Source organism: Somniosus microcephalus, chromosome 4, assembly GCF_052327205.1.
Source record: "Somniosus microcephalus isolate GS21.2 chromosome 4, FLI_Smic_1.0, whole genome shotgun sequence".
Taxonomy (NCBI): domain Eukaryota; kingdom Metazoa; phylum Chordata; class Chondrichthyes; order Squaliformes; family Somniosidae; genus Somniosus; species Somniosus microcephalus.
In genome coordinates, this window is record NC_140990.1 from 32,909,381 (window position 1) to 32,936,628 (window position 27,248).

At 49.8% G+C, this 27,248-nt stretch overlaps 1 protein-coding gene across 1 annotated transcript; it reads left to right on the forward strand.

Moving 5' to 3' along the window:
- The first annotated feature begins 1,880 nt into the window (after positions 1 to 1,880).
- LOC147118569 (uncharacterized) lies at positions 1,881 to 12,848 on the forward strand. Its single transcript, XM_085983719.1, has 2 exons — positions 1,881 to 2,076; positions 11,724 to 12,848. The coding sequence occupies exon 2, from the start codon at positions 12,084 to 12,086 to the stop codon at positions 12,588 to 12,590; it is 507 nt and encodes a 168-aa protein (XP_085839845.1). The 5' UTR covers positions 1,881 to 2,076; positions 11,724 to 12,083; the 3' UTR covers positions 12,591 to 12,848.
- Positions 12,849 to 27,248: the final 14,400 nt, after the last annotated feature.

Here is a 27,248-nt window from a genome sequence, read left to right on the forward strand (position 1 = left end):
TGGTCCCTGGATTTGGTGTCTCAATGTAAGTGGTCCCTGGATTTGGTGGCTCAGTGTAAGTGGTCCCTGGATTTGGTGTCTCAATGTAAGTGGTCCCTGGATTTGGTGGCTCAGTGTAAGTGATCACCACAGAGAGCTGGTTCCCGAGGCCCCGCCCCACATAGAGTGGGTTCCTGCGAGAGGCCTGTTGGGTCAGGTTATAAAGAGACCACACACTGTTCCTCCTCCCACTGCCTGGGGGAATGGAGCAGATATTTAAATGGACAGTGACCCCTTTTCTTTGCATATTTATAGTTAAAGGGACAGTCTCGTTTATCTTGGAGTATTGGCGGACTTCACTGACAGAGCTCTTGTTAAGAGTCACTCCCTTCTGTACTCATGCAGTGATTATAAATCTGTCTATTTTAGTGACTTCAGCCTTTCTAAAATATCTCACTATTTTTGAAGATCCATTTGACTTGCATGTGTAATTTTGAAAGGCTTTAGAATTTTGCAGTTTGACGAAGGTTTTGTTTAAAGGTGCAGTGACATTTGTTTCAAAATATTCTGTTCCAACCCCCTCCCCACTTTAAAACACTCTGCACTACTGACTGGGAAGGTCCCAAGTTCAATCCTTGATCTATGCTGTTAGTTGATCTCAGCCAAGGCAGCAGTTCAGGGCCCTCAGTACCACTAATCTAAATAAAAGTAAAACTGAGCCAGTGCCCCTGCTCTTGATGCTGATCCAGTAACCTCAGCTGGGAAGTGTATGGATGTCAATTGAGGGCAGGATTGGACTCGGCTGTGATGCCGACCACAGTGGAAATCCTGCTGACACTCACTGTGCCGGATGATGGTGAGGCACCAGAGGTTAACTAATGTCTGTGGACTTGCACCCAGCCAGATTCGGCAACTTCTGGAGAGAAGGGGAAAAACAAAGTCCCAGACGGTGTTATGAACATTGTTTTCAAACAGTGAGGATGGAGAGAGAATGTGTAGAATGGGGAATTTACAGCTTAGGAGGGACAGGAGGAGTCATAATGTTCCATAGAAACTAGATTTGTCTGTTCTGAATTTCAATCCAATTGTAAACACCATTTGCAGGACAGGATCTGCAGATGGGAAACTCAAACCGAACATTGCGTCAAGATCTGACAGATTCACCAGATTCATCAGGACCAGAATATCATCGGGAATTGGATATAGAAGGAAAACAACACCAATCACAGTGGGGAGAAACAGGACACATGTTCTGTGTGTGATCGCACCTTCAACCAATCGTCCAGCCTGTGAGACTTGTGCGCCCACCTGAATCAACAGTGTAAATGTGGGGACTGTGGGAATGCATTCAGTTGCCCGTCTGAGGTGGGAAATCATGGATAGTCACACCGGGGAGAGGCCGTTATCCAGCTGAGCGTGGAAAGAGATTCACTCGCTCATCTCACCTACTACCACACTCACATGTTTGTAATGTGGTGAATACATTCACTATGTGGAAAGGGGTTCAACCGATCATCCCATTTACTGACACACCAACACAGACACACCAAAGAGAGACCGTTTAGAAACTTCACATGTGGGCAGGGATTCATTCCATTGTCTCAACTGTTGATACTCCAGAGTGTCCACATTGAGAACTGTTACTTTAAATACTCCTACTGTGAGTAAAGCTTTCAAAGTTGAAAGCAACTGATGCACGATCAGCGCATTCATACTGGAGCGAGGCAGTTTCAATATTCTGTGTGGGAAGAAATTCACCCAGCATGCTGAGACACCAGTGAGTTCACATGTGACTTGAGCTTGGATTGTGCAAGACTGAACGATGGCAGAGGGTCCGTGGGTTTCTGTATGAAGTATTTATTAATTTTATCTCAATCGGTTCACAGAAAATTATTCTCCAGTCACTGTTTGGGGCTTTCAATGGCAGGTCTATTACCCAACATTCCCCGCGGGGCAGAATGTGCCCTATTCACACTACAGGAATCCAGAGCGCAGGCGCAGTGCGGGACAGTGTTTGGAGCATGCGCAGTATGACTTCGATCAGAGTTGGGCGAGAGCTGGAAGCGGACACAGGCCGGAGACACAGTTTTGCAGCAGGTGAGAGGTGGTGGTCGCAGGGGAGTAATGGATCCGGGGGGTGGGCTTCATAAGCACCTGGTGTAGGCCGCAAGCCCTGAATAAGGACATGTAGGTTCCGCGTTTGCAGATCCGGGGCTTTTTCCCGGTAACAGGCCCCGGTTAATGTCGCCATATTTGTAAAGGAAAGCCGGAAGTTTCACTGCGCCGCCATTTTGATTTATGGAGCGTCTGTGCGGCCATCTTTGTAAAGGAACAGTGTGTGGACGGGGCTTGAGGGTCCCAGTGACCAGGGGAAGAAAATGATTGACTCATTTATTTTATTGTCGCTCTGCAGGCAGAGGGTTTCTCCCCATCTCAACACAAAAGCAAAATACAGCGGATGCTGGAAATCTGAAATAAAAACAGAAAATGCTGGAAATACTCAGCAGGTCAGGCAGCGTCTATGGAGAGAGAAAAGAAGAAAGACTTACATTTATATAGTGCCTTTCAAGAGCACCAGAGATGCCAAAATGCTTTACAGCCAATGTGTCGGATCTGCTGTGCTTGCATGGGAAGGGGAGGGGCTGTTTTTTTATTATTCGTTCACGTCGCTAGCAAGGCCAGCGTTTATTGCCCATCCCTAGGATTTTGACCCAGCAACTATGAAGGAATGGCGTTACATTTCCAAGTCAGGATGGTGTGTGACTTGCAGCTGGTGGTGTTCCCCTGTGCCTGCTGTCTTTAGAAACATAGAAAAATAGGAGCAAGGGTAGCCCATTCGGCCCTTCGAGCCTGCATCCACTATTTCCATGGCTGCCCCTTTTAGTACTCTGGGATGCAGATTATCAGGCCCTCTGGATTTATCGGCTTTTAGTCCCACTAATTTCTCCTGCACTATTTTTTTACTAATACTAATTTCCTTTAATTCCTCCTGCTCACTAGACCCTTGGTTTCCTAGCATTCTGGGAAGTTATTTGTGTCCTCTTCCGTGAAGCCAGAACCAAAGTACTTGTTTAATTGCTCTGCCATTTCCTTGTTGCCCATTATAAATTCTCCCGTTTCTGACTGTAAGGGACCTACATTTGTCTTCACTAATCCTTTCCTTTTTACATACTTGTAGAAGCTTTTACAGTCCACTTTTATGTTCCTTGCAAGTTTACTCTCATACTCTATTTTTCCCCTCTTAATCAAAATCTTGGTCCTTTTTTGCTGAACTCTAAACTGCTCCCAATCCTCAGGCTTGCTACTTTTTCTAGCAACTTTATATGACTCCTCTTTTTGTATCTAATACTGTCCTTAATTTCTGTATTTAGCTATGGTTGGGCCGTTTTCCTTTTGTGTTTTTGCACCAGAAAGGAATGTATAACTGTTGCAATTCAAGCATTTGTTTCTTAAATGTTAGCCATTGCCTATCCACCGTCATGCCTTTTAATGAAGCTCCCCAATCTATCATAGCCAACTCACTCCTCATACCTTTGTAGTTTCCTTTGTTTAGATTTAGGACCCTAGTTTAGGATTGTCCTTCTAGGTGGTAGAAGTCGCGGGTTTCGGAGGTGCTGCCGAAGAAGCCTTGATGAGTTGCTGCAGTGCATCTTGTAGATGGTACACACTGCAGCCACGGTACGCCGGTGGTGGAGGGAGTGAATGTTTAAGGTGGTGGATAGGATGCCAATCAAGCGGGCTGCTTTGTCCTGGATTGTGTCGAGCGTCTTGAGTGTTGTTGGAGCAGCACTCATCCAGGCAAGTGGAGAGTATTCCATCACACTCCTGACTTGTGCCTTGGAAAGGATTTGGGGAGTCAGGAGGTGAGACACTCGCAGCAGAATACCCAGCCTCTGACCTGCTCTTGTTGCCACAGTATTTATGTGGCTGGTCCAGTTTCCGGTCAATGGAGACCCCAGGATGTTGATGGTGGGGGATTCAGCGATGGTAATGCCGTTGAATGTCAAGGGGTGGTGGTTAGATTCTCGCTTGTTGGAGATAGTCATTGCCTGGCACTTGTGTAGCGCGAATGTTTCTTGCCACTTATCAGCCCAAGCCTGAATGTCGTCCCGGTCTTGCTGCATGCGGGCATGGACTGCTTCATTATCTGAGGAGTTGCAAAGGGAACTGAACAATGTGCAATCATCAGCAAACTTCCCCACTTCTAACCCTATAGTGGAGGGAAGGCCATTGATAAAGCAGCTGAAGATGGCTGGGAATAGGACACTGCCCTGAGGAACTCCTGTGTTGGAGATGATTGAAGAGTGGACCAGGGTGTAAGCGCCCTCCGCCACTTTAACATTTACCAGTTTCCTGGCCCTTTTCACTCCTCCTTTTCACCATGGACGTACAATTCCTCTGCACCTCCATCCCCCACCAGGATGGCCTGAAGGCGCTCCGGTTCTTCCTTGAACAGAGGCCCAACCAGTCCCCATCCACCACCACCCTCCTCTGCCTGGCTGAACTTGTTCTCACATTGAACAACTTCTCCTTTGACTCCACTCACTTCCTCCAAATAAAGGCGTTGCTATGGGAACCCACATGGGTCCTAGTTATGCCTGCTTGTTCATGGGATATGTGGAACATTCTTTGTTCCAGTCCTACTCGGGTCCCCTCCCTCACCTCTTTTTCCGGTACATTGATAACTGTATCAGTGTCGGTTCCTGCTCTCATCCTGAACTGGAAAACTTAATCAACTTTGCTTCCAATTTCCATCCTTCCCTCGGCTACGAGGTCCATCTTAAAACCTGTTACATTGCTAAAATTTTACAGTTCTGATGAAACATCATTGACCTGAAACGTTAACTCTGTTTCTCTCTCCACAGATGCTGCCCTGAGTATTTCCAGGATTATCTGTTTTATTTCAGATTTCCAGCAGCCGCAGTAATTTACTTTTGTACAAGTGTAGAACCGAACCCAGCCAGAGTCAGCACCTTCACGGGAGGAGAGAGAGAGAGGGAACCAGTGAGTGTAGAACTGAACCCAGCCAGAGTCAGCACCTTCACGGGAGGAGAGAGAGAGAGGGAACCAGTGAGTGTAGAACTGAACCCAGCCAGAGTCAGCACCTTCAGGGGAGGAGAGAGAGGGGAACCAGTGAGTGTACAACTGAACCCAGCCAGAGTCAGCACCTTCAGGGGAGGAGAGAGAGAGGGAACCAGTGAGTGTAGAACTGAACCCAGCCAGAGTCAGCACCTTCAGGGGGGCGGGGGGAGAGAGGGGAACCAGTGAGTGTAGAACTGAACCCAGCCAGAGTCAGCACCTTCAAGGGAGGAGAGACAGAGGGAACCAGTGAGAGTAGAACTGAACCCAGCCAGAGTCAGCACATTCAGGGGAGGAGAGAGAGAGGGACCAGTGAGTGTAGAACTGAACCCAGCCAGAGTCAGCACCTTCAGGGGAGGAGAGGGAGGGGAACCAGTGAGTGTAGAACTGAACCCAGCCAGAGTCAGCACCTTCAGGGGAGGAGAGAGAGAGGGAACCAGTGAGTGTAGAACTGAACCCAGCCAGAGTCAGCACCTTCAGGGGAGGAGAGAGGGAACCCGTGAGTGTAGAACTGAACCCAGCCAGAGTCAGCACCTTCAGGGGAGGAGAGAGAGAGAGAGAGGGAACCAGTGAGTGTAGAACTAAACCCAGCCAGAGTCAGCACCTTCAGGGGAGGAGAGGGAGGGGAACCAGTGAGTGTAGATGTGAACCCAGCCAGAGTCATCACCTTCAGGGGGGGAAGAGAGAGGGGAACCAGCGAGTGTAGAACTGAACCCAGCCAGTGTCAGCTCCTTCAGGGGAGGAGAGGGAGGGGAACCAGTCACTGTAGAACTGAACCCAGCCAGAGTCAGCACCTTCAGGGGAGCAGAGAGAGAGGAACTTGTGAGTGTAGAACTGAACCCAGCCAGAGTCAGCACCTTCAGGGAAGGAGAGGGAGGAGAACCAGTGAGTGTAGAACTGAACCCAGCCAGAGTCAGCACATTCAGGGAAGGAGAGAGAGAGGGGAACCAGTGAGTGTAGAACTGAACCCAGCCAGAGTCAGCACCTTCAGGGGAGGAGAGAGAGGGGAACCAGTGAGTGTAGAACTGAACCCAGCCAGAGTCAGCACCTTCACGGGAGGAATTGTTGGGGAACCAGTGAGTAAAGAACTCAACCCAGCCAGAGTCAGCACCTTCAGTGGAGGAGAGGGAGGAGTACCAGTGAGTGTAGAACTGAACCCAGCCAGAGTCAGCACCTTCAGGGAAGGAGAGGGAGGGGAACCAGTGAGTGTAAAATTGAACCCAGCCAGAGTCAGCACCTTCAGGGGAGGAGAGGGAGGGGAACCAGTGAGTGTAAAATTGAACCCAGCCAGAGCCAGCACCTTCAGGGGAGGAGAGAGATGGGAACCAGTGAGTGTAGAACTGAACCCAGCCAGAGTCAGCACCTTCAGGGGAGGAGAGGGAGGGGAACCAGTGAGTGTAGAACTGAACCCAGCCAGTGTCAGCACATTCAGGTGAGGAGAGGGAGGAGAACCAGTGAGTGTAGAACTGGACCCAGCCAGAGTCAGCACCTTCACGGGTGGAGAGCGAGGGGAAACAGCGAGTGTAGACCTGAACCCAGCCAGAGTCAGCACCTTCAGGGGAGGAGAGGGAGGGGAACCAGTGAGTGTAGAACTGAACCCAGCCAGTGTCAGCACATTCAGGTGAGGAGAGGGAGGGGAACCAGTGACTGTAGAACTGAACCCAGCCAGAGTCAGTACCTTCAGGGGAGGAGAGGGAGGGGAACCAGTGACTGTAGAACTGAACCCAGCCAGAGTCAGCACCTTCAGGGGAGGAGACGGAGAGGAACCAGTGAGTGCAGAACTGAACCAAGCCAGAGTCAGCACCTTCAGGGGAGGAGAGGGAGGGAAACCAGTGAGTGTAGAACTGAACCCAGCCAGAGTCAGCAACTTCAGGGGAGGAGACGGAGAGGAACCAGTGAGTGTGGAACTGAACCCAGCCAGAGTCAGCACCTTCAGGGGAGGAGAGGGAGGGGAACCAGTGAATGTAGAACTGAACCCAGCCAGAGTCAGCACCTTCAGGGGGGGGGAGAGAGAGGGGAACCAGTGAGTGTAGAACTGAACCCAGCCAGAGTCAGCACCTTCAGGGGGGGGGAGAGAGAGGGGAACCAGTGAGTGTAGAACTCAACCCAGCCAGAGTGAGCATCTTCAGGGGATGAGAGAGAGGGGAACCAGTGAGTGTAGAACTGAACCCAGCCAGAGTCGGCACCTTCGGGGGGGTGGGGGGGTGGGTAGAGAGAGGGGAACCAGTGAGTGTAGAACTGAACCCAGCCAGAGTCAGCACCTTCAGGGGAGGAGAGGGATGGGAACCAGTGAGTGTAGAACTGAACCCAGTCAGAGTCAGCACCTTCAGGGGGGAAAGAGAGAGGGGAACCAGGGAGTGCAGAACTGAACCCAGCCAGAGTCGGCACCTTCGCGGGGGTGGGGGGGGGGGGGGAGAGAGAGGGGAACCAGTGAGTGTAGAACTGAACCAAGCCAGAGTCAGCACATTCAGGGGAGGAGAGGGAGGGGAACCAGTGAGTGTAGAACTGAACCCAGCCAGAGTGAGCACCTTCAGCGGGGGGAGAGAGAGGGAACCAGTGAGTGTAGAACTGAACCCAGCCAGAGTCAGCACCTTCAGGGGAGGAGAGAGAGAGGGAACCAGTGAGTGTAGAGCTGAACCCAGCCAGAGTCAGCACCTTCAGGGGAGGAGAGAGAGGGAGGGAACCCGTGAGTGCAGAACTGAACCCAGCCAGAGTCAGCACCTTCAGGGGAGGAGAGAGAGAGGGAACCAGTGAGTGTAGCACTGAACCCAGCCAGAATCAACGCCTTCAGGGGGGGGAGAGAGAGGGGAACCAGTGAGTGCAGAACTGAACCCAGCCAGAGTCAGCACCTTCAGGGGGTGCAGAGAGAGGGGAACCAGTGAGTGTAGAACTCAACCCAGCCAGAGTGAGCACCTTCAGGGGAGGAGAGGGAGGGGAACCAGTGAGTGCAGAACTGAACCCAGCCAGAGTCAGCACATTCAGGGGAGGAGAGGGAGGGGAACCAGTGAGTGGAGAACTGAACCCAGCCAGAGTGAGCACCTTCAGCAGGGGGGGGAGAGAGGGAACCTGTGAGTGTAGAACTGAACCCAGCCAGAGTCAGCACCTTCAGGGGAGGAGAGAGAGAGGGAACCCATGAGTGCAGAACTGAACCCAGCCAGAGTCAGCACATTCAGGGGAGCAGAGGGAGGGGAACCAGTGAGTGGAGAACTGAACCCAGCCAGAGTGAGCACCTTCAGCAGGGGGGGGAGAGAGGGAACCAGTGAGTGTAGATCTGAACCCAGTCAGAGTCAGCACCTTCAGGGGGGAAAGAGAGAGGGGAACCAGGGAGTGCAGAACTGAACCCAGCCAGAGTCGGCACCTTCGGGGGGGTGGGGGGGTGGGTAGAGAGAGGGGAACCAGTGAGTGCAGAACTGAACCCAGCCAGAGTCAGCACATTCAGGGGAGGAGAGAGAGAGAGGGACCAGTGAGTGCAGAACTGAACCCAGTCAGAGTCAACACCTTCAGGGGAGGAGAGGGATGGGAACCAGTCACTGTAGAACTGAACCCAGCCAGAGTCAGCACCTTCAGGGGAGGAGAGGGAGGGGAACCAGTGATTGTTGAACTGAACCCAGCCAGAGTCAGCACATTCAGGGGAGGAGAGAGAGAGGGGAACCAGTGAGTGTAGAACTGAACCTAGCCAGAGTCAGCACCTTCAGGGGAGGAGGGAGAGGGCAACCAGTGAGTGTAGAACTGAACCTAGCCAGAGTCAGCACCTTCACGGGAGGAGAGAGAGGGGAACCAGTGAGTGTGGAACTGAACCCAGCCAGAGTCAGCACATTCAGGTGAGGAGAGGGAGGAGAACCAGTGAGTGTAGAACTGAACCCAGCCAGAGTCAGCACCTTCAGGGGTGGAGAGGGAGGGGAACCCGTGAGTGTAGAACTGAACCCAGCCAGAGTCAGCACCTTCAGGGGAGGAGAGGGAGGGGAACCAGTGACTGTAGAACTCAACCCAGCCAGAGTCAGTACCTTCAGTGGAGGAGAGGGAGGGGAACCAGTGAGTGCAGACCTGAACCCAGCCAGAGTCAGCACCTTCAGGGGAGGAGAGGGAGGAGAAGCAGTGAATGTAGAACTGAACCCAGCCAGAGTGAGCACCTTCAGGGGAGGAGAGGGAGGGGAACCCGTGAGTGTAGAACTGAACCCAGCCAGAGTCAGTACCTTCAGGGGAGGAGAGGGAGGAGAAGCAGTGAATGTAGAACTGAACCCAGCCAGAGTGAGCACCTTCAGGGGAGGAGACGGAGAGTAACCAGTGAGTGTAGAACTGAACCCAGTCAGAGTCAGCACCTTCAGGGCAGGAGAGTGGAACCAGTGAGTGAAGAACTCAACCCAGCCAGAGTCAGCACCTTCAGGGGAGGAGAGGGAGGAGAACCAGTGAGTGTAGAACTGAACCCAGCCAGAGTCAGCACCTGCAGGGGAGGAGAGGGAGAGGAACCAGTGAGTGTAGAACTGAACCCAGCCAGAGTCAGCACCTTCAGGGGAGGAGAGGGAGGGGAACCAGTGAGTGTAGAACTGAACCCAGCCAGAGTCAGTACCTTCAGGGGAGGAGAGGGAGGGGAACCAGTGAGTGTAGAACTGAACCCAGCCAGAGTCAGCACCTTCAGTGGAGGAGAGGGAGGAGTACCAGTGAGTGTAGAACTGAACCCAGCCAGAGGCAGCACCTTCTGGGAAGGAGAGGGAGGAGAACCAGTGAGTGTAGAACTGAACCCAGCCAGAGTCAGCACCTTCAGGGGAGGAGAGGAAGGGGAACCAGTGAGTGTAGAACTGAACCCAGCCAGAGTCAGCACCTTCAGGGGAGGAGCGGGAGGAGATCCAGTGACGGTAGAACTGAACCCAGCCAGAGTCAGTACCTTCAGGGGAGGAGAGAGAGGGGAACCAGTGAGTGTAGAACTGAACCCAGCCAGAGTCAGTACCTTCAGGGGAGGAGAGGGAGGGGAACCAGTGAGTGTAGAACTGAACCCAGCCAGAGTCAGCACCTTCAGCGGGGGAGCGAGAGGGGACTATGTGAGTGTAGAACTGAACCCAGCCAGAGTCAGCACCTTCAGGGGAGGAGAGGGAGTGGAACCAGTGAGTGTAGAACTGAACCCAGCCAGAGTCAGCACCTTCAGCGGGGGAGCGAGAGGGGACTATGTGAGTGTAGAACTGAACCCAGCCAGAGTCAGCACCTTCAGGGGAGAAGAGGGAGGGGAACCAGTGAGTGTAGAACTGAACCCAGCTAGAATCAGCACCTTCAGGGGAGGAGAGAGAGAGAGGGAACCAGTGCGTGTCGAACTGAACCCAGCCAGAGTCAGCACCTTCAGCGGGGGGAGAGAGAGGGGAACCAGGGAATGTAGAACTGAACCCAGCCAGAGTCATCACCTTCAGCGGGGGGAGAGAGAGAGGAACCAGTGAGTGTAGAACTGAGCCCAGCCAGAGTGAGCACCTTCAGGGGAGGAGAGGGAGGTGAACCAGTGAGTATGGAACTGAACGCAGCCAGAGTCAGCACCTTCAGGGGAGGATTGGTTGCGGAACCAGTGAGTGCAGAATTGAACCCAGCCAGAGTTAGCACTTTCAGGGGAGGAGAGGGAGGGGAACCAGAGAGTGTAGAACTGAACCCAGCCAGAGTCAGCACCTTCAGGGGAGGAGAGGGAGGGGAACCTGTGAGTCTAGAACTGAACCAATCCAGAGTCAGCACTTTCAGGGGAGGAGAGAGAGGTGAACCAGTGAGTGTCGAACTGAACCCAGCCAGAGTCAGCACCTTCAGGGGAGGAGAGAGAGGGGAACCAGTGAGTGTAAAACTGAACCCAGCCAGAGTCAGCACCTTCAGGGGAGGAGAGAGAGGGGAACCAGTGAGTGTAGAACTGAACCCAGCCAGAGTCAGCACCTTCAGTGGGGGGAGAGAGAGGGCAACCAGTGAGTGTAGAACTGAACCCAGCCGGAGTCAGCACCTACAGGGGAGGAGAGAGAGGGGAACCAGTGAGTGTAAAACTGAACCCAGCCAGAGTCAGCACCTTCAGGGCAGGAATCGTTGGGGAACCAGTGAGTGAAGAACTGAACCCAGCCGGAGTCAGCACCTTCAGGGGAGGAGAGGGAGGGGCACCAGTGTGTGTAGAACTCAACCCAGCCAGAGTCAGCACCTTCAGGGGAGGAGAGGGAGGAGAACCAGTGAGTGTAGAACTGAACCCAGCCAGAGTCAGCACCTGCAGGGGAGGAGAGGGAGAGAGACCAGTGAGTGTAGAACTGAACCCAGCCAGAGTCAGCACCTTCAGGGGAGGAGAGGGAGGGGAACCAGTGAGTGTAGAACTGAACCCAGCCAGAGTCAGCACCTTCAGGGGAGGAGAGGGAGGGGAACCAGTGAGTGTAGAACTGAACCCAGCCAGAGTCAGCACCTTCAGGGGAGGAGAGAGACGGGAACCAGTGAATGTAGAACAGAACCCATCAGCATCGAGGGAGAAAACTGGGGATGGAGGGCAAACTGTTGGGCAATATGCGATGGGTTTGGATTGCAGCACAGGGAGGAGGGAGAGTGTGTGTAACGGAGATTTACAGCTGTGGCGGAACAAGGGAGGAATGAATGTTCCCTAGAAACCAGAATTGCCTGTTCTGATTTTCTATCCTGTACTTAGTGATGACTTTTATAAACTCCTTTTACAGGGTACGAGATGCGGAGGATTTACAGATAGGAAACCCATACCAAACATTAGGTTAAAATCTCACAGAGTCACTCAATTCATCAGGACCTGAATATCATCGGCCTTTGAATATAGAAGGGGAAATGTTTGTTCTGTCTGTGGGAAAAGATTTCAATCATCAGTGTGACTGGAAAAGCACCGAGACACACACACCCGAGTGAGAGTGTTCCAGTGCACTGACTGTAGAAAGAGCATTAACCAGTTACACAGCCTGAAAAAACATCGCACCGTTCACAGTGGGGAGAACCCGTACCCGTGTTCTGTGTGTGGACGAGGCTTCAACTGATCGTTCACCCTGGAGCAGCACAAGGAAACCCGCACCATGGAGAAACCGTGGAAATGTGGGGACTGTGGGAAGGGATTCAAGTACCCGTCCAAGCTGGAAACTCATCAACGCAGTCACACCGGGGAGAGGCCGTTCACCTGCTCCGAGTGTGGGAAGGGATTCAATCAGTCATCCACACTGTTGATACACCAGCGAGTTCACACTGGAGAGAGGCCGTTCACCTGCTCCGAGTGTGGGAAGGGATTCAATCAGTCATCCAGACTGCTGATACACCAGCGAGTTCACACTGGAGAAAGGCCGTTCACCTGCTCTGTGTGTGGAAAGGAATTCATTCAATCATCCAACCTGCGGACACACCAGCGAGTTCACACTGGGGAGAGGCCATTCACCTGCTCCGTGTGTGGGAAGGGATTCAATCAGTCATCCCACCTGCTGACACACCAGCGAGTTCACACTGGGGAGAGGCCGTTCATCTGCTCCGTGTGTGGGAAGGGATTCACTCAGCCATCCAGCATGCTGAAACACCAGCGAGTTCACAAGTGATTGCAAGGGTTGGATTCTGGTGTTATTGCTGCTGTTAATCACATCCAGGACTGAACCATGATCATTCTGATAGTTGGGGTTTGTTTCTGCTGATGTTAGTAACCCCTAAAGCTTGGCTGGTGTTTAATATTCTGGATATATAGCTGATTGTGTTCTCAGGGCTGCAGTGTCCCTTTAAGAACCGCTGTCTGTGATCGTTCCCCTTAATTCAGGGACTCTCATCTGAAATTATCTTACAATAAAATTATTAACTTTTACTTCAACTTAAACTGATCTTTGGTACAAAGTCTACAATTCAGTGTTTGAAAGGTTCCATTGAGTAACATCTCTAATTAGAAAGTGCTGATTAATCCTCACTGACAATTCTTACTGAATGAAAGGGAATGGGAATTGGTGGAGACTCGAGAGTCCCCAAATGTTGCCCCTCCTGTCTGGTACAGCAATCCCCTCGGCACGGGAATGGAGACACATCCAATCTAAGTAACAGCTGAGACTAATCTTTCTGGGCCTGTGGGGTTGGTTTATATCAGACAGGAGGAGATTGGTGTCAGTGACTGTGGGATTGCTTTATATCAGACAGGAGGAGATTGGTGTCAGTGACTGTGGGATTGCTTTATATCAGACAGGAGGAGATTGGTGTCAGTGACTGTGGGATTGCTTTATATCAGACAGGAGGAGATTGGTGTCTGTGACTGTGGGGTTGGTTTATATCAGACAGGAGGAGATTGGTGTCAGTGACTGGGGGGTTTATATCAGACAGGAGGAGATTGGTGTCAGTGACTGTGGGGTTGGTTTATATCAGACAGGAGGAGATTGGTGTCAGTGACTGTGGGGTTGGATTATATCAGACAGGAGGAGATTGGTGTCAGTGACTGGGGTTGGTTTATATCAGACAGGAGGAGATTGGTGTCAGTGACTGGGGTTGGTTTATATCAGACGGGAGGAGATTGGTGTCAGTGACGGGTTGGTTTATATCAGACAGGAGGAGATTGGTGTCAGTGACTGTGGGGTTGGTTTATATCAGATAGGAGGAGATTGGTGTCAGTGACGGGGGGTTGGTTTATATCAGACAGGAAGAGATTGGTGTCAGTGATGGGGGGTTGGTTTATATCAGACAGGAGGAGATTGGTGTCAGTGACGGGTTGGTTTATATCAGACAGGAGGAGATTGGTGTCAGTGACGGGTTGGTTTATATCAGACAGGAGGAGATTGGTGTCAGTGACTGTGGGGTTGGTTTATATCAGACAGGAGGAGATTGGTGTCAGTGACGGGTTGGTTTATATCAGACAGGAGGAGATCGGTGTCAGTGACGGGTTGGTTTATATCAGACTGGAGGAGATTGGTGTCAGTGACAGGTCGGTTTATATCAGACAGGAGGAGATTGGTGTCAGTGACTGTGGGGTTGGTTTATATCAGACAGGAGGAGATTGGTGTCAGTGACTGTGGCTGGTTTATATCAGACAGGAGGAGATTGGTGTCAGTGACGGGGGGTTGGTTTATATCAGACAGGAAGAGATTGGTGTCAGTGACTGTGGGGTTGGTTTATATCAGACAGGAGGAGATTGGTGTCAGTGACGGGCTGGTTTATATCAGACAGGAGGAGATTGGTGTCAGTGACTGTGGCTGGTTTATATCAGACAGGAGGAGATTGGTGTCAGTGACGGGGGGTTGGTTTATATCAGACAGGAAGAGATTGGTGTCAGTGACTGGGGTTGGTTTATATCAGACAGGAGGAGATTGGTGTCAGTGACGGGCTGGTTTATATCAGACAGGAGGAGATTGGTGTCTGACTGTGGGGTTAGTTTATATCAGACAGGAGGAGATTGGTGTCAGTGACAGGTTGGTTTGTATCAGACAGGAAGAGATTGGTGTCAGTGACTGGGGTTGGTTTATATCAGACAGGAGGAGATTGGTGTCAGTGACGGGCTGGTTTATATCAGACAGGAGGAGATTGGTGTCAGTGACTGTGGGGTTGGTTTATATCAGACAGGAGGAGATTGGTGTCAGTGACTGAGGTTGGTTTATATCAGAGAGGAGGCGATTGGTGTCGGTGATTGTGGGGTTGGTTTATATCAGACATGGGGAGATTGGTGTCAGTGACTGTGGGCTTGGTTTATATCAGACAGGAGGAGATTGGTGTCAGTGACTGTGCGGTTGGTTTATATCAGACAGGAGGAGATTGGTGTCAGTGACTGTGGGGTTGGTTTATATCAGACAGGAGGAGATTGGTGTCATTCGGCTGAAACTCTGCATCATTTTGAAACCTGATTTCTCTCAAACTCCAGGAGAAAACGACCTTTCTGTTGTGGCTTTATACAGGTGAAACCATGTGGTTTGGGGAAACATGCTTCTCGTGTCTGGACAACCACATTTGCAGTAGGTTCATGAGCTGGAGGAGGTCGAGCTCCAGGTTCGGATCTCCAGTTCGAGCTCCAGGTTCGGAGCTTGAGTAGCAGCTGGCATCACTGCAGTGCCTCCGCGAGGCTGAGAGCTTCGTGGACAGCACGTTTCAGGAGGTGGTCAACCCACAGCTTAAGAGTGGCAGAGCAGAGAGGGAATGAGCGACTGCCAGAGAGAAAAGGAGGACCAGGCAGGTAGTGCAGGAGACCCCTGCATGCATCTCGCTCTCTAACCAGATACTAGTGAGGGCGATGGTTTGTCGAGGGAGTACAGCCAGAGCTAAGTTCATGGCACCATGGGTGGCTCATCTGTTCCGGGGAGGCTGAGGGGCGGGGTGGGTGGGGGCGCGGTGAGGAAGGCCGGGAAAGTAATATTGATTGGAATTTCAATAGTTAGGGAACAGACAGGCGTTTCTGCGGCCGCTGACGTGACAAGGATGTCATTGAGCGGCTGTGGGACATTCTGAGGGGCAAAGGTGAACAGCCAGAGGTCATGGTCCATATCGTTACCAATGACATGGGTAGAAAGAGGGATGAGGTCCTGCAGGCAAATTTTTGGGAGCTAGGAAAGAGGTTAATAAATAGTACCTCAAAGGTAGTCATTTCTGGATCACTCCCGGTGCTACGTGCTAGTCAGTACAGAAATAGGAGGACAGAGCAGGTGAATGCATGGCTGGAGAGATGGTGCAGGAGGGAGGGCAATAGATTCCTGAGGCATTGGGACTGTTTCTGGGGGAGGTGTGACCGGTACAAGCCGGATGGACCACACCTCAACAGGGTCGGGACCAGTATCCTCGCTGGGGTTTACTCGTGCTGTTGGGAAGGTTTAAACTAGCCTGTCAGGGGGATGGGAACCTGAGAGTGGATTCAGAAGGGAGAGAAGCAAAGCTGGAAATGGAAGGCAGAAAATTAGTGAGTGAGTTTGGAAGACAGAGGAAACAAAGACTTGAAAATCAAATCAAATCAACTTTTATTGTCATTGTTAGTGCACAAGTGCAGTACAACGAAATGTAGGCTTGCGGCTCCCGAGAGTGTACATTTGGATTAAGACATTTAAACATTCAACATACATGTAGTATATTAACCTAAATATAACCATAATAAAGTGCATTGGCAGATGTGCAGGCTTTAGAGTTTATTTGTGGAGTTCAGTAGGATGACAGCCCTGGGAAAGAAGCTGTTCCTAAATCTGGTCGTTCGGGTGCGAATGCATCTGTAGCGTCTCCCAGATGGCAGGAGGGCAAACAGACTGTGGCTGGGGTGGGTAGGGTCTTTGATGATGGACCGTGACCTCCGTAGACAGCGTTTCTGGTATATGTGCTCTATGGTCGGTAGCCGGGTGCCGGTAATGCGTTGGGCAGTTTTGACTACCCGCTGCAGGCCTTTCCGGTCATAGTAGCTACAGCTGCCATACCATACTGTGATACAGTTTGTCAGGATGCTCTCTATAGTGCAGCGGTAAAAGTTAGAGAGGATCAGGGGTGACAGGTTACATCCCTTCAGCCTCCTTAGGAAATATAGGCGCTGCTGGGCCTTCTTCACCAGAGAGGAGGTGTTGAGGGACCAGGAGAGGTCTTCCGTGATGTGGACTCCGAGGAACTTAAAGCTGTCCACCCTTTCCACCACAGCCCCATTGATGTGGATGGGGGTGTGACTTCCGCCTTTGGACTTCCTGAAGTCCACAATGATTTCTTTGGTTTTCTTGGTGTTAAGGGCCAGGTTGTTATCAGCGCACCACTTCACGAGATGCTGGACCTCCTCCCTGTAGGCTGACTCACCGTTGTTGGTGATCTGGCCTACTACCGTGGTGTCATCCGCAAACTTGATGATGGTGTTGGAACCATTAACAGCCACACAGTCGTGGGTGAAGAGGGAGTAGAGGAGGGGGCTCAGCACACATCCTTGTGGGGCCCCTGTGTTCAGGGTCGGGGGGGGGGAGGTGTGGTTACCTAATTTGACAGACTGGGGTCTGTTTGTTAGGAAGTCCAGGGTCCAGTTGCAGAGGGAAGTGTTCAGGCCAAGAGTTTGGTGGCCAGCTTGTTGGGGACGATAGTGTTGAATGCTGAGCTGTAGCCTATGAACAGCATTCTGATGTAGGTCTCCTTACCATCTAGGTGATTCAGTGCCGAGTGTAGAGCAGTTGTGATTGCATCCTCCGTTGATCTGTTTGCACGATAGACAACAAAGGAGTTTGGCAGTGCTTAATGGCATATACTTCAATACAAGGAGTCCAGTAAATAAGGCAGATAAGCTGAGGTGTTATTGCAGCAGTGAGGAGGGATGATATGTTCGAAGGATCATCAAATGAGGCCACATGCATTGAACTGAAGAACGAATAAGGGGCAACCACAATGCTGGGGGGTGTACGCTAGACCCCCAAACAGTCAGAGGGAGATAGAAAAGGAAATGTGTAGGCAAATTTCAATGACGGGTGTTTTAATAATGCGGCCTGGGGCGTGAGCAGCCCGCGTCCCCCCGGGGTTTATTAATCTCCCGACCCCGCTGAGCTTTCTTTGTAAAGCCGGTGTTGGTTAAGTGCCGCGATCAGTGAGGGAAAGTGAATTTTCCCCGAGATCCATTTGAGATCAGAGGCGGGGAGAGAATAAAGGGAAACACAAACCTGAGAGTCCGCGGATCCGGGCTCCGAGCGGAGCTTCTTCTGTTTTGGCGGTGCGCACTCGAGGGACACGTGATCCGGGCCCATGGTCTGATTGACGTGAGCTTCGGACCAATTGGGAGCGAGTGGGGCGGGGCTGGAGGAGCGAGCCGGCGGCGGGTCCTCCAACCAATTGGGGAGCCCGAGGGGTGGGACTAGCGCCGGCTGATTGTCTGATCCGCAGGGCAGCGAGTTTCTCCAGTCCCTTGTTCAGGGCCCGGGGCCAGGGGAGGCTGTGGGCCTTTATTCCCCTTATTGGACACAAGGCTCTTTGTCTCACAACACACTGGCTCAGGTTTTTAACATAGCTTTACAGGAAATAGTGAATTGAAAATTGCAAAACTGAGATTGTTAGTTTTACACAGGGTTACACAGGATACACGGCACAGAAACAGACCATTCAGCCCAACCAGTCCATGCTGGTGTTTATGCTCCACACAAGCCTCCTCCCGTCTTTCCTCATCTAAATCTATCACCATAACCCACTATTCCCTTCTCCCTCATATGCTTGTCCAGCCTCCCCTTAAATGCATCGATACTATTCGCTTCAACCACTCCCTGTGGTAGTGAGTTCCACATTCTCACCACTCTCTGGGTAAAGAAGTTTCTTCTGAATTCCCTATTGGATTTCTTGGTGACTATCTTATATTGATGGCCTCTAGTTATGCTCTTCCCCACAAGTGGAAACATTCTCTCTGTATCCACTCTATCAAAAAATTTTCATAATTTTAAGGACCTCTATTAGGTCACCCCTCAGCCTTTTTTCAAGTGAATAGAGACCCAGCCTATTCATCCTTTCATGATCTGTATACCCTCACATTTCTGGTATCATCCTTCTAAAGCTTCTCTCCTCCCTCTCCAGTGCCGCTATATCCTATTTATAATATGGCGACCAGAACTGGACGCAGTTCTCTAAGGGCTGAATTTGGCGGGCGCTCAGAGTGTGGGTTCGGAGGCGAGTCTGCTGTCAAAATCACAAAAGCTGACAGCGGGTCGGTATCCCGCTCTGAACCGCCTCCTTGTGAGTTTCCCAAGTGTCGGGTCTGTCATCCCTGAACAGACCCGACACCAAGCGGCGGGTCAGCCAATTTAGATACTTAAAAACTTGATAAAAGGTACTTAAGCACCATTTTCCCATGTACTTACCATTTTACCAGGTTTTTAACGAGGTTCCCGGAGAGCGGCTATCACGTCAGGTAAGTACGTCGGGTTCTCAATGACTGTGGATTGCTGTGAATAGGTGAAAGCTGCAGAATTGGTCTAAAACCTACCATTTCACAGCTGTTCACTTCCCAATCTTAGAATCTGGAGCATTAATAATTTGGAACCCACTTTGGAGCTTTATGCAAACATGATTTCCCTTTCATAAACCCATGTTGACTCTGCCTAATCATATAATCATTTTCTAAGTGCCCTGTTCCACTTCCTTAATCATGGATTCCAGCATTTTCCCGAGGACTGATGTCAGGCTAACTGGCCTGTAGATCCCTGTTTTCTCTCTCCCTCCTTTCTTGAATAGCGGGGTTACATTTGCTACCTTCCATTCCACTAGGACCTTTCCAGAATCTAGTGAATTTTGGAAGATCACAACCAATGCATCCACTATCTCCGCAGCCACCTCTTTTAGAACCCGAGGATGTAGGCCGTCAGGTCCAGGGGATTTGTCGGCTTTTAGTCCCGATAGTTTCTCAAGTACTTTTTCTGGACTGATATTAATTACTTTAAGTTCCTCACTCTCATTAGCCCCTTGGTTCCCACTATTTCTGGAATCTCAACCTTCTCCAGTGTAGCTCACGCGGCTCCAGCTCACGCAGCCTTAGCTCGGGCTGTCCGCAGTGTGGCCGCAACATGCCCGTAGACTTGTACAAGTGGTCAGGACCTCTCGCCCTGACCGAGGTGGACGAGAAGCTTGCGCAGCCCCTCCGTGTCAAGTATGACAATGTGGACATAGATGTGCTGGGTAAAGTGCTGAGCCCGGCCCAGGTACTGACTGCAGCTGAGAGCTGAACACACAGGAACCGCTCCAGTGCCTGGAGCCGGCAACAAAAGCAAGGAAGGCACAGAGTCCAAAAGCAAGGAAGTTATGATGAACCTTCATAAAACACTGGCTCGGCCTCAACTGGAGTATTGTGTCCAATTCTGGGCACCGCACTTCAGGAAGGATGTGAATGCCTTAGAGAGGGTGCAGAAAAGATTTACAAGAATGATTCCAGGGATGAGGGACTACAGTTACGTGGATAGACTGGAGAGGCTGGGGTGGTTCTCCCTAGAGCAGAGAAGGTTGAGAGATCTGATAGAGGTGTTCAAAATCGTGAGGGGTCTCGACAGAGTAGATAGAGAGAAACTGTTCCCATTGGCGGAAGGGTCGAGAATCAGAGGACACAGATTTAAGGTGATTGGCGGAGGAACCAAAGGCGACATGAGGGAAAACTTTTTTACGCAGCGAGTGGTTAGGATCTGGAATGCACTGCCTGAAAGGGTGGTGGAGGCAGATTCAATCATGGCTTTCAAAAGGGAATTGGATAAGTACCTGAAAGAAAAACATTTGCAGGGCTACGAGGAAAGGGCGGGGGAGTGGGACTAACTGAAGTGGTCTTGCAGAGAGCCGGCACGGGATCTACAGGCCGAATGGCCTCCTTCTGTGCTGTAACCATTCTATGATTCTAAGCTTATATTGTGGTTAATAACAGACAAACCCTGTTCTTTCCCCTGATCTGATTACAGATTCCAACCAGTCAATTCAGTGAATGGAATCTCTTATCAGTGTTGCCATGGCGACCTGTCTGCCTGTTTCTAACTCAGACTAAACTTCTCTTTCCCATAATACACATTATATCAGACATTTGATGTCAATGTATTTTAGCCATGTTATGTTAATATCTCTAAAATTTACAGGGAGATCAGATACACAAATCTTTAAAAGTTGGAGGACAAGTTTATAAAGCAGTTTAAAAATAACCGAGGTTTTTTATAAATGGGGGGAAGAAAACAAAATCATCGGTTCGGCTGCAGTTAGAATAAGTTTTGGGCCTCTTACACCAGGAAGGATGTCGGGGCCACAGAGAGGCTGCAGAATAAATTCACTGAGGTTATACCATGGATGAGAGGCTTTAGTTATCAGAGAATCAGAGAATGATACAGCACAAAAGGTGGCCATTCGGCCCATCATGCTTGTGCCAGCTCTTTGGGAGAGCTATCCAATTAGTCCCACTCCCTTGCTCTTTCCCCGTATCCCGGTAAATGTTTTCCCTTCAAATATTTATCCAATTCCTTTTTGAAAGTTACTCTTGAATCTGCTTCCTCCACCCTTTCAGGCAGTGCATTTCAGGTCATAATAACTCGCTGGGTAAAGAAATGTTTCCTCATGATGACCTGTCTGCAGTGAAGCGCCTGTTTGAGTTTCTAACTGAGGCAAACTTCTCTTTCCCAGGAGGAGAGATGAGAGAAACTGAGGCACTTCTCATTGGAACAAAGCAGGGTGAGAGGAGATGTGAGTGAGGTGTTTAAACTTGATCAACGACACCAACCAAAATATCAGTGAGACTCCCTGTCCTTCAGGACCTGTGTCCAGGGGAGAAGCTGATGGGTTTATCAGATCATCTTTGGGTTAAATGTTGTGCTCATGGAGCTGAGCCCCTAGTGTCAGCATCAAACACTCTCCAGTCGGGTACAGCACGGGTCAGATACAGAGTAAACACATCAGCCGCTCCCCGACACAGATACCGAGGGACAGGGAGTGTCCGGGACAATGACATTTCTCACTCAATAAGGTATAAATTGATCCTGTACCTCTCCCCATTAATCCTGGGCTCCACACGGGGCGAATCCTGCTCCTGTTTCCCTTCCTGTAACAGCACTGAGCTAAACCTGTGGTGTATGTGCCTTTAAGAGCAATTATGGTGTATGTGCCTTTAAGAGCCCCAGGTGTACGTAATACCGGTAATTGCCACTTGGGCTATATAAGCCTGTGTATTGTGTATATCCTTTAGAAACCCCCCCCAGACTTGCTTAGTAAATACCTATGAACCAACTCCTGTCTTCAGTGTCTTTATCTACACACGGACACTACAGTGGCGACGAAGTGGAAACGGACTTACCTGCAATTCGGCAGCACCTCAAGGACATCGATTCCTCCAGCGTCCAGAAGACTCAAGGAAGTAAGAGAAACTGTGGTTTCACCAGCTGGCCAAGCTGGTGACAGGTACTGCGCTAATCCTTCCTGGGCGTCAGGCTGGAGCTCCAGCGGCGGGCTCTACAGCTGAGACAGGCAGCGAAATCGGAGGCAAGCAATAACGGACTGGGAGGGTGCACTCGAGAGACGGCCGGCGCGGCAAGCAGGTCAGCGTTTAGACCTCCGTCGGGAATGAGTCTCCAACAGTGAATAAACAGCGTTGTTATCGGTAGCAGCGGCGGGAAGCGCCATATCGTTGCTACAGAGAGAAAAAAAAAAGCGCGGGAAGCGCCATATCTTTTCTGAAATGCCTAAATCTGGTAATATTGAGGCTTTTGATGGTGAAATAGAAGATTGGACCACATACGTGGAAAGAGTAGAGGTTTATTGCACTGCAAATGGAATAACAGATGAAAAAAAAGCTTCAGTACTTCTGAACTTAATGGGCGCGAAGACATACGGGCTGTTACGAAATTTAATCACTCCAGCCAAACCAAAGGACAAGACTTTTAAAGAAATTGTTGATACCCTGCAGGAGCATTTAAACCCAACACCGCTGCTGATAGCGGAACGATTCAAGTTCTTCAAGAGAAATCAACACAAGAATGAAAGTAACGCTGATTACCTAACCGAATTAAGAAAGCTATCAAAGTACTGCCAATTCGGAGCAGGACTATCGGATTATCTTCGAGACAAATTTGTTTGCGGTCTCTTAAGTGAAGGAACACAAAAAAGACTGCTTTCTGAAAAAGATTTAACATTGGACAAAGCTTTCAGTATGGCTGTATCATACGAAGCAGCAGCAAAAGGAGCTGCAGAGATACAACAAGACACACAGGACTTCGGCACCCATAAAATGACACAGGAGTTCGGAAGATGTTGTTGCTGCGGCAGATCCACCCATAACCAGAGGGACTGCTGGTTCAAGGGCAAAGCATGCAGGCAATGTGGTAAGATTGGACACATTGCACGGGTATGCCAATCTGGACAAAATAAATCCACTGACAGAAAACAAAGAATCAATAAAGAAAAGTACAGGAAGGTACAAATGATGGCGGACAGTAGCTCCGAAGACCAGACTAGCGATAGCGACTCCGGAAACAAGAGACTAAGCTGTCTCAAATTACATAATGTACTTGCCAAAGAGGATTACCAAACCATTTGGGTTACCCTCACAATAGCAGGGTCCCCAGTTAAAATGGAGCTAGATACAGGATCAGCTCTAACCGTAATAAATCGACGAGATTATGAGAGGCTATTTTCGCATATACCTCTAAAAGACACATCCATTATCTTAAAAACATATACGGGGCAGAAAGTCTACCCCAAAGGAAAAATAAGGGTGCCTGTGGTATACAACGGCAAAGAAATACAGAAGTTGTATTTATACATTCTACAAGATGGTGGTCCACCGTTGTTGGGACGTGAATGGATAAGGAAGATACGTTTAGACTGGCACTCCATTCAGGCACTGACGGTGACCAGTAAGGAAAAAAACAATGATGACATCATACCTGAACGATTGAAAGCCATCTTGGCCAACGCCAAAGAAGTGTTTCAAGAGAAACTAGGAACCTTGAAAGGCATCACCGCCTCAATAAAAGTGGAAGATACAGCAATTCCAAAAATTTTTAAGGCAAGACCGGTGCCATACGCAATACGTCTGGCAGTCGAGGCAGAGCTGGAGAATTTGGAAAAGGCAGGCGTATTATCCAAAATAGATTGGAGCGAATGGGCAACACCCATCGTTCCAGTCATGAAAAAAACATTGAAAAATAACTCTGAGGAACAGAAAAAAATTCGCATCTGTGGGGACTTTAAGGTGACTGTAAACCCGGTCCTTCACACGGTACAGTATTCTCTTCCGAGGATAGAAGATATTTTCGCCTCACTATCCGGAGGGAAACGTTTCACAAAAATTGACTTGGCACAAGCATATCTACAGATGGAGGTTGAGGAGACCTCTAAAAAGTATCTCACAATAAACACACACAAAGGCCTGTACCAGTACAATCGACTGGTTTTTGGAATAGCATCAGCTCCATCTATCTGGCAAAGAGCTATGGAGCAAGTCCTGCAAGGGATTCCGGGGACTCAATGCTACCTAGACAACATCCTTATAACAGGAGAAAACGACAACGAGCACCTTGCCAATTTGGAGCAGGTGCTCACTAGGCTGAAAGAACGGGGCCTACGAGCAAATCGCCCCAAGTGCGAATTTTTCCAAAATCAGATATCATATTGTGGCCACATAATTAATAAGGAAGGGTTGCATAAGTCACCTGAAAAAATTGAAGCAGTTATAAAAGCCCCAGCACCTGAAAATGTTACACAATTAAGGTCATTCCTGGGATTAATAAATTACTATCATAAATTTTTACCGAACTTATCAACTATTCTACACTCTCTTAATGATCTTCTACAGACAGGAGTGATTTGGAAATGGAACGAAGACTGTAAACGTGCCTTCCATAAATGTAAAGACTTAATCACATCCGAGAAAATTTTGGCTCATTACAACCCATCACTACCAATCAGACTGGCATGCGATGCATCCCCTTACGGCATAGGAGCGGTATTGTCCCATAGATTCCCTGATGGCTCGGAACGGCCGATAGCTTTTGCGTCACGCTCATTGAACTCAGCTGAGCGTAACTATGCCCAGATAGACAGGGACGCACTCAGCCTGGTATGGGGAGTGAAGAAATTCAACCATTACCTACACGGACAAAAATTTACCTTGCTGACTGACCAGCAACCCCTCATCTCCATATTCAACCCTAAAAAAGGTGTCCCCATTATGACGGCACAAAGACTACAGAGGTGGTCCCTTTTTTTAGGGGCACACCAATACAACATTGAATACAAAGGGTCAAAACAGCATGGGAATGCTGATGGTTTATCACGCCTACCGTTGCCAACGATAGAAGAGGCACCTACAGTAGACCCAGTAGAGATATTCCACTCTACCATAGTGGAATGTCTACTGGTGACAAATTCTGCCATTGAAAGGGAGACAAGAAATGACCCTACTCTCTCACGGGTCTACGATTTAACAGTGAAGGGATGGCCAGCACATGGCGAACCACTGTTGCCAGCATTCTCGCAAAGAAGAGAACAGCTGTCAGTGTGCCGAGGAACCTTGATGTGTGGATCCAGAGTGGTGATTCCACCCAAACTCCAGGATAAAGTGCTAAAGGAGCTTCACGAGGGGCATCTGGGTGGAGTGAAAATGAAGAACCTAGCTAGGGCGTTTGTATGGTGGCCAGGTATCGATGGAGACATCGAAGACATGACCAAGAGCTGCCTAGGATGCCAGAAGGTCCAAAATGCTCCACCACAGGCCCCTCTACATCCATGGGAGTGGCCCTCATCTCCCTGGCAAAGGGTGCACATCGACTTTGCTGGTCCATTTATGGACTCAATGTTCTTAATCGCAGTTGATGCACACTCCAAGTGGCCGGAGGTAATAAAGATGTCCTCCACCACCACGGAGAAAACCATCACGGTATTAAGGACCATATTTGCCAGGAATGGGCTGCCGGAGCAGATATGTTCTGATAATGGACCGCAATTTATGTCCGAAGAATTCAGAAAGTTCTTAAAGAACAATGGGGTAAAGCACTACACGTCCGCCCCATACCATCCCGCCACCAATGGATTGGCTGAAAGGTTTGTCCAGACCTTCAAGAAGGCCATCAAGGCCATGGGTAATGAAGACATAAAACTTCAGCACAAGGTGGATAACTTCTTATTTGCATATAGGAATGCAACGCATATGGTTACTAACCAAACTCCCGCCATGATGTTCTACAATAGAAACCTAAGATGCCGGCTGGATTTGGTCAAGCCCAACATCCGAAGGGACGTGGAGAACCGGCAGTTTCAGGGCATGAATGAAAGGCCAACTAGGGCCTTCCAGATAGGCCAACCGGTTTTGGCCCGGGACTACCGTACCGAGAAATGGCAGCCTGGAACTATCTGCACACGATTAGGACCACTGATGTATACCGTGGACATCGGAGACAGCATAATAAGGCGCCATGCTGACCAAATCATCAAGTCATCCGAAAAGGGACAACCTACACCACCACTCTATACATCTAACGATGAAGTAGAGATACCCATATCTACCACCGATCCGGTGATACTGGAGCCCGATGAATCCGACACTGGCCTTCAAGCCGAATCAGCCTTGCCAGAAGAACCTACTACACCACCAGAAACTACTACACCCCCGAGGCGTTATCCGGACCGAGTCAGGAAGCCTCCTGAGAGACTAACTTATAATTAATTAATACAGCAATGTATATTATTTTGCATATAACATGTAATTAATAATTACTTAAAATATGATGTACTAGTTAGCTAGAAGGGGAGGAATTGTGGTGTATGTGCCTTTAAGAGCCCCAGGTGTGCGTAATGCCGGTAATTGCCACTTGGGCGATATAAGCCTGTGTATTGTGTATATCCTTTAGAAACCCCCCCCCCCAGACTTGCTTAGTAAATACCTATGAACCAACTCCTGTCTTCAGTGTCTTTATCTACACACGGACACTACAAAACCCAGCCCATAATGAGCAGGGCCCAGGGAGGCTGGTTGCTAGGTGCTGCAGTGATGTTATAAAGCAGGGCCATTCAGCCCAGCTGGTTGTCTCCTTGTCCCTTTAAAGGTGGAGAGCCGGGACACCCTGTCTCCAAACACATCCCACCTGTTCATACTGAGAATCCCTGGGGAAGGCCCAAGGCCCAGAGTGTGGAACACAACCAAGGGGGAAAGAGGAGGAGAGAAGGGGAGGTAAATCAAGGAGTCGGGACTCAGGGACACCAAGCTTCAGTTTTAGAGACTGTAGACTTCAGGAGGGGAAGACTGAGTTCAGTAGTTTTAGGATCCAGGGAGAGAACAAGGAGCAGATGGGGAGACTGGTGTGGATTCCAGCACAATGAGGATGTAGGGGGAGGGAGATTGTGTCGGGCCGTGTATTAGGGGTGTAGGAGGGACAAGAGAGGAAAGGTCAGAGGAGCAATTACTGCAGCAGTGCCCATAAATAGTGAGAGAGAAGGTGGGGGTTCGAGTGGACCAGGGACAGTCTGTTGAACTCTGTTTGCTGTGACCAGTTTTCCTTCGGTTATAAATGGCCTCCTGTAGCCCAGTGACACAAACAGCCCATTAAACTCCACCAATGGCCTTTGGTCTGGTGAGGTCTCCCTTTGTGAAACATCGGCTGTTGTTAAAGCTTTTCATTCTGACACGCTCACACTGAGAAATGAGCTGCAGAACTGCCGACACCGTCAGCTTTAAGGAGACGTTTCCCTTTGGAGATCGGATTGCCCATTGAGTTTGATTAAACTGATGTTAAAGTAACAAGGCTGCTTTGTCCCGTGACAATAACAGATTATCAGAGTATTTCCCACAGGTTAAAATCCAATAT

Coding starts and splice junctions, on each gene's coding strand:
- LOC147118569 (XM_085983719.1), top strand. CDS start 12,084: ATGGAGAAACCGTGGAAATGTGGGGACTGTGGGAAGGGATTCAAGTAC.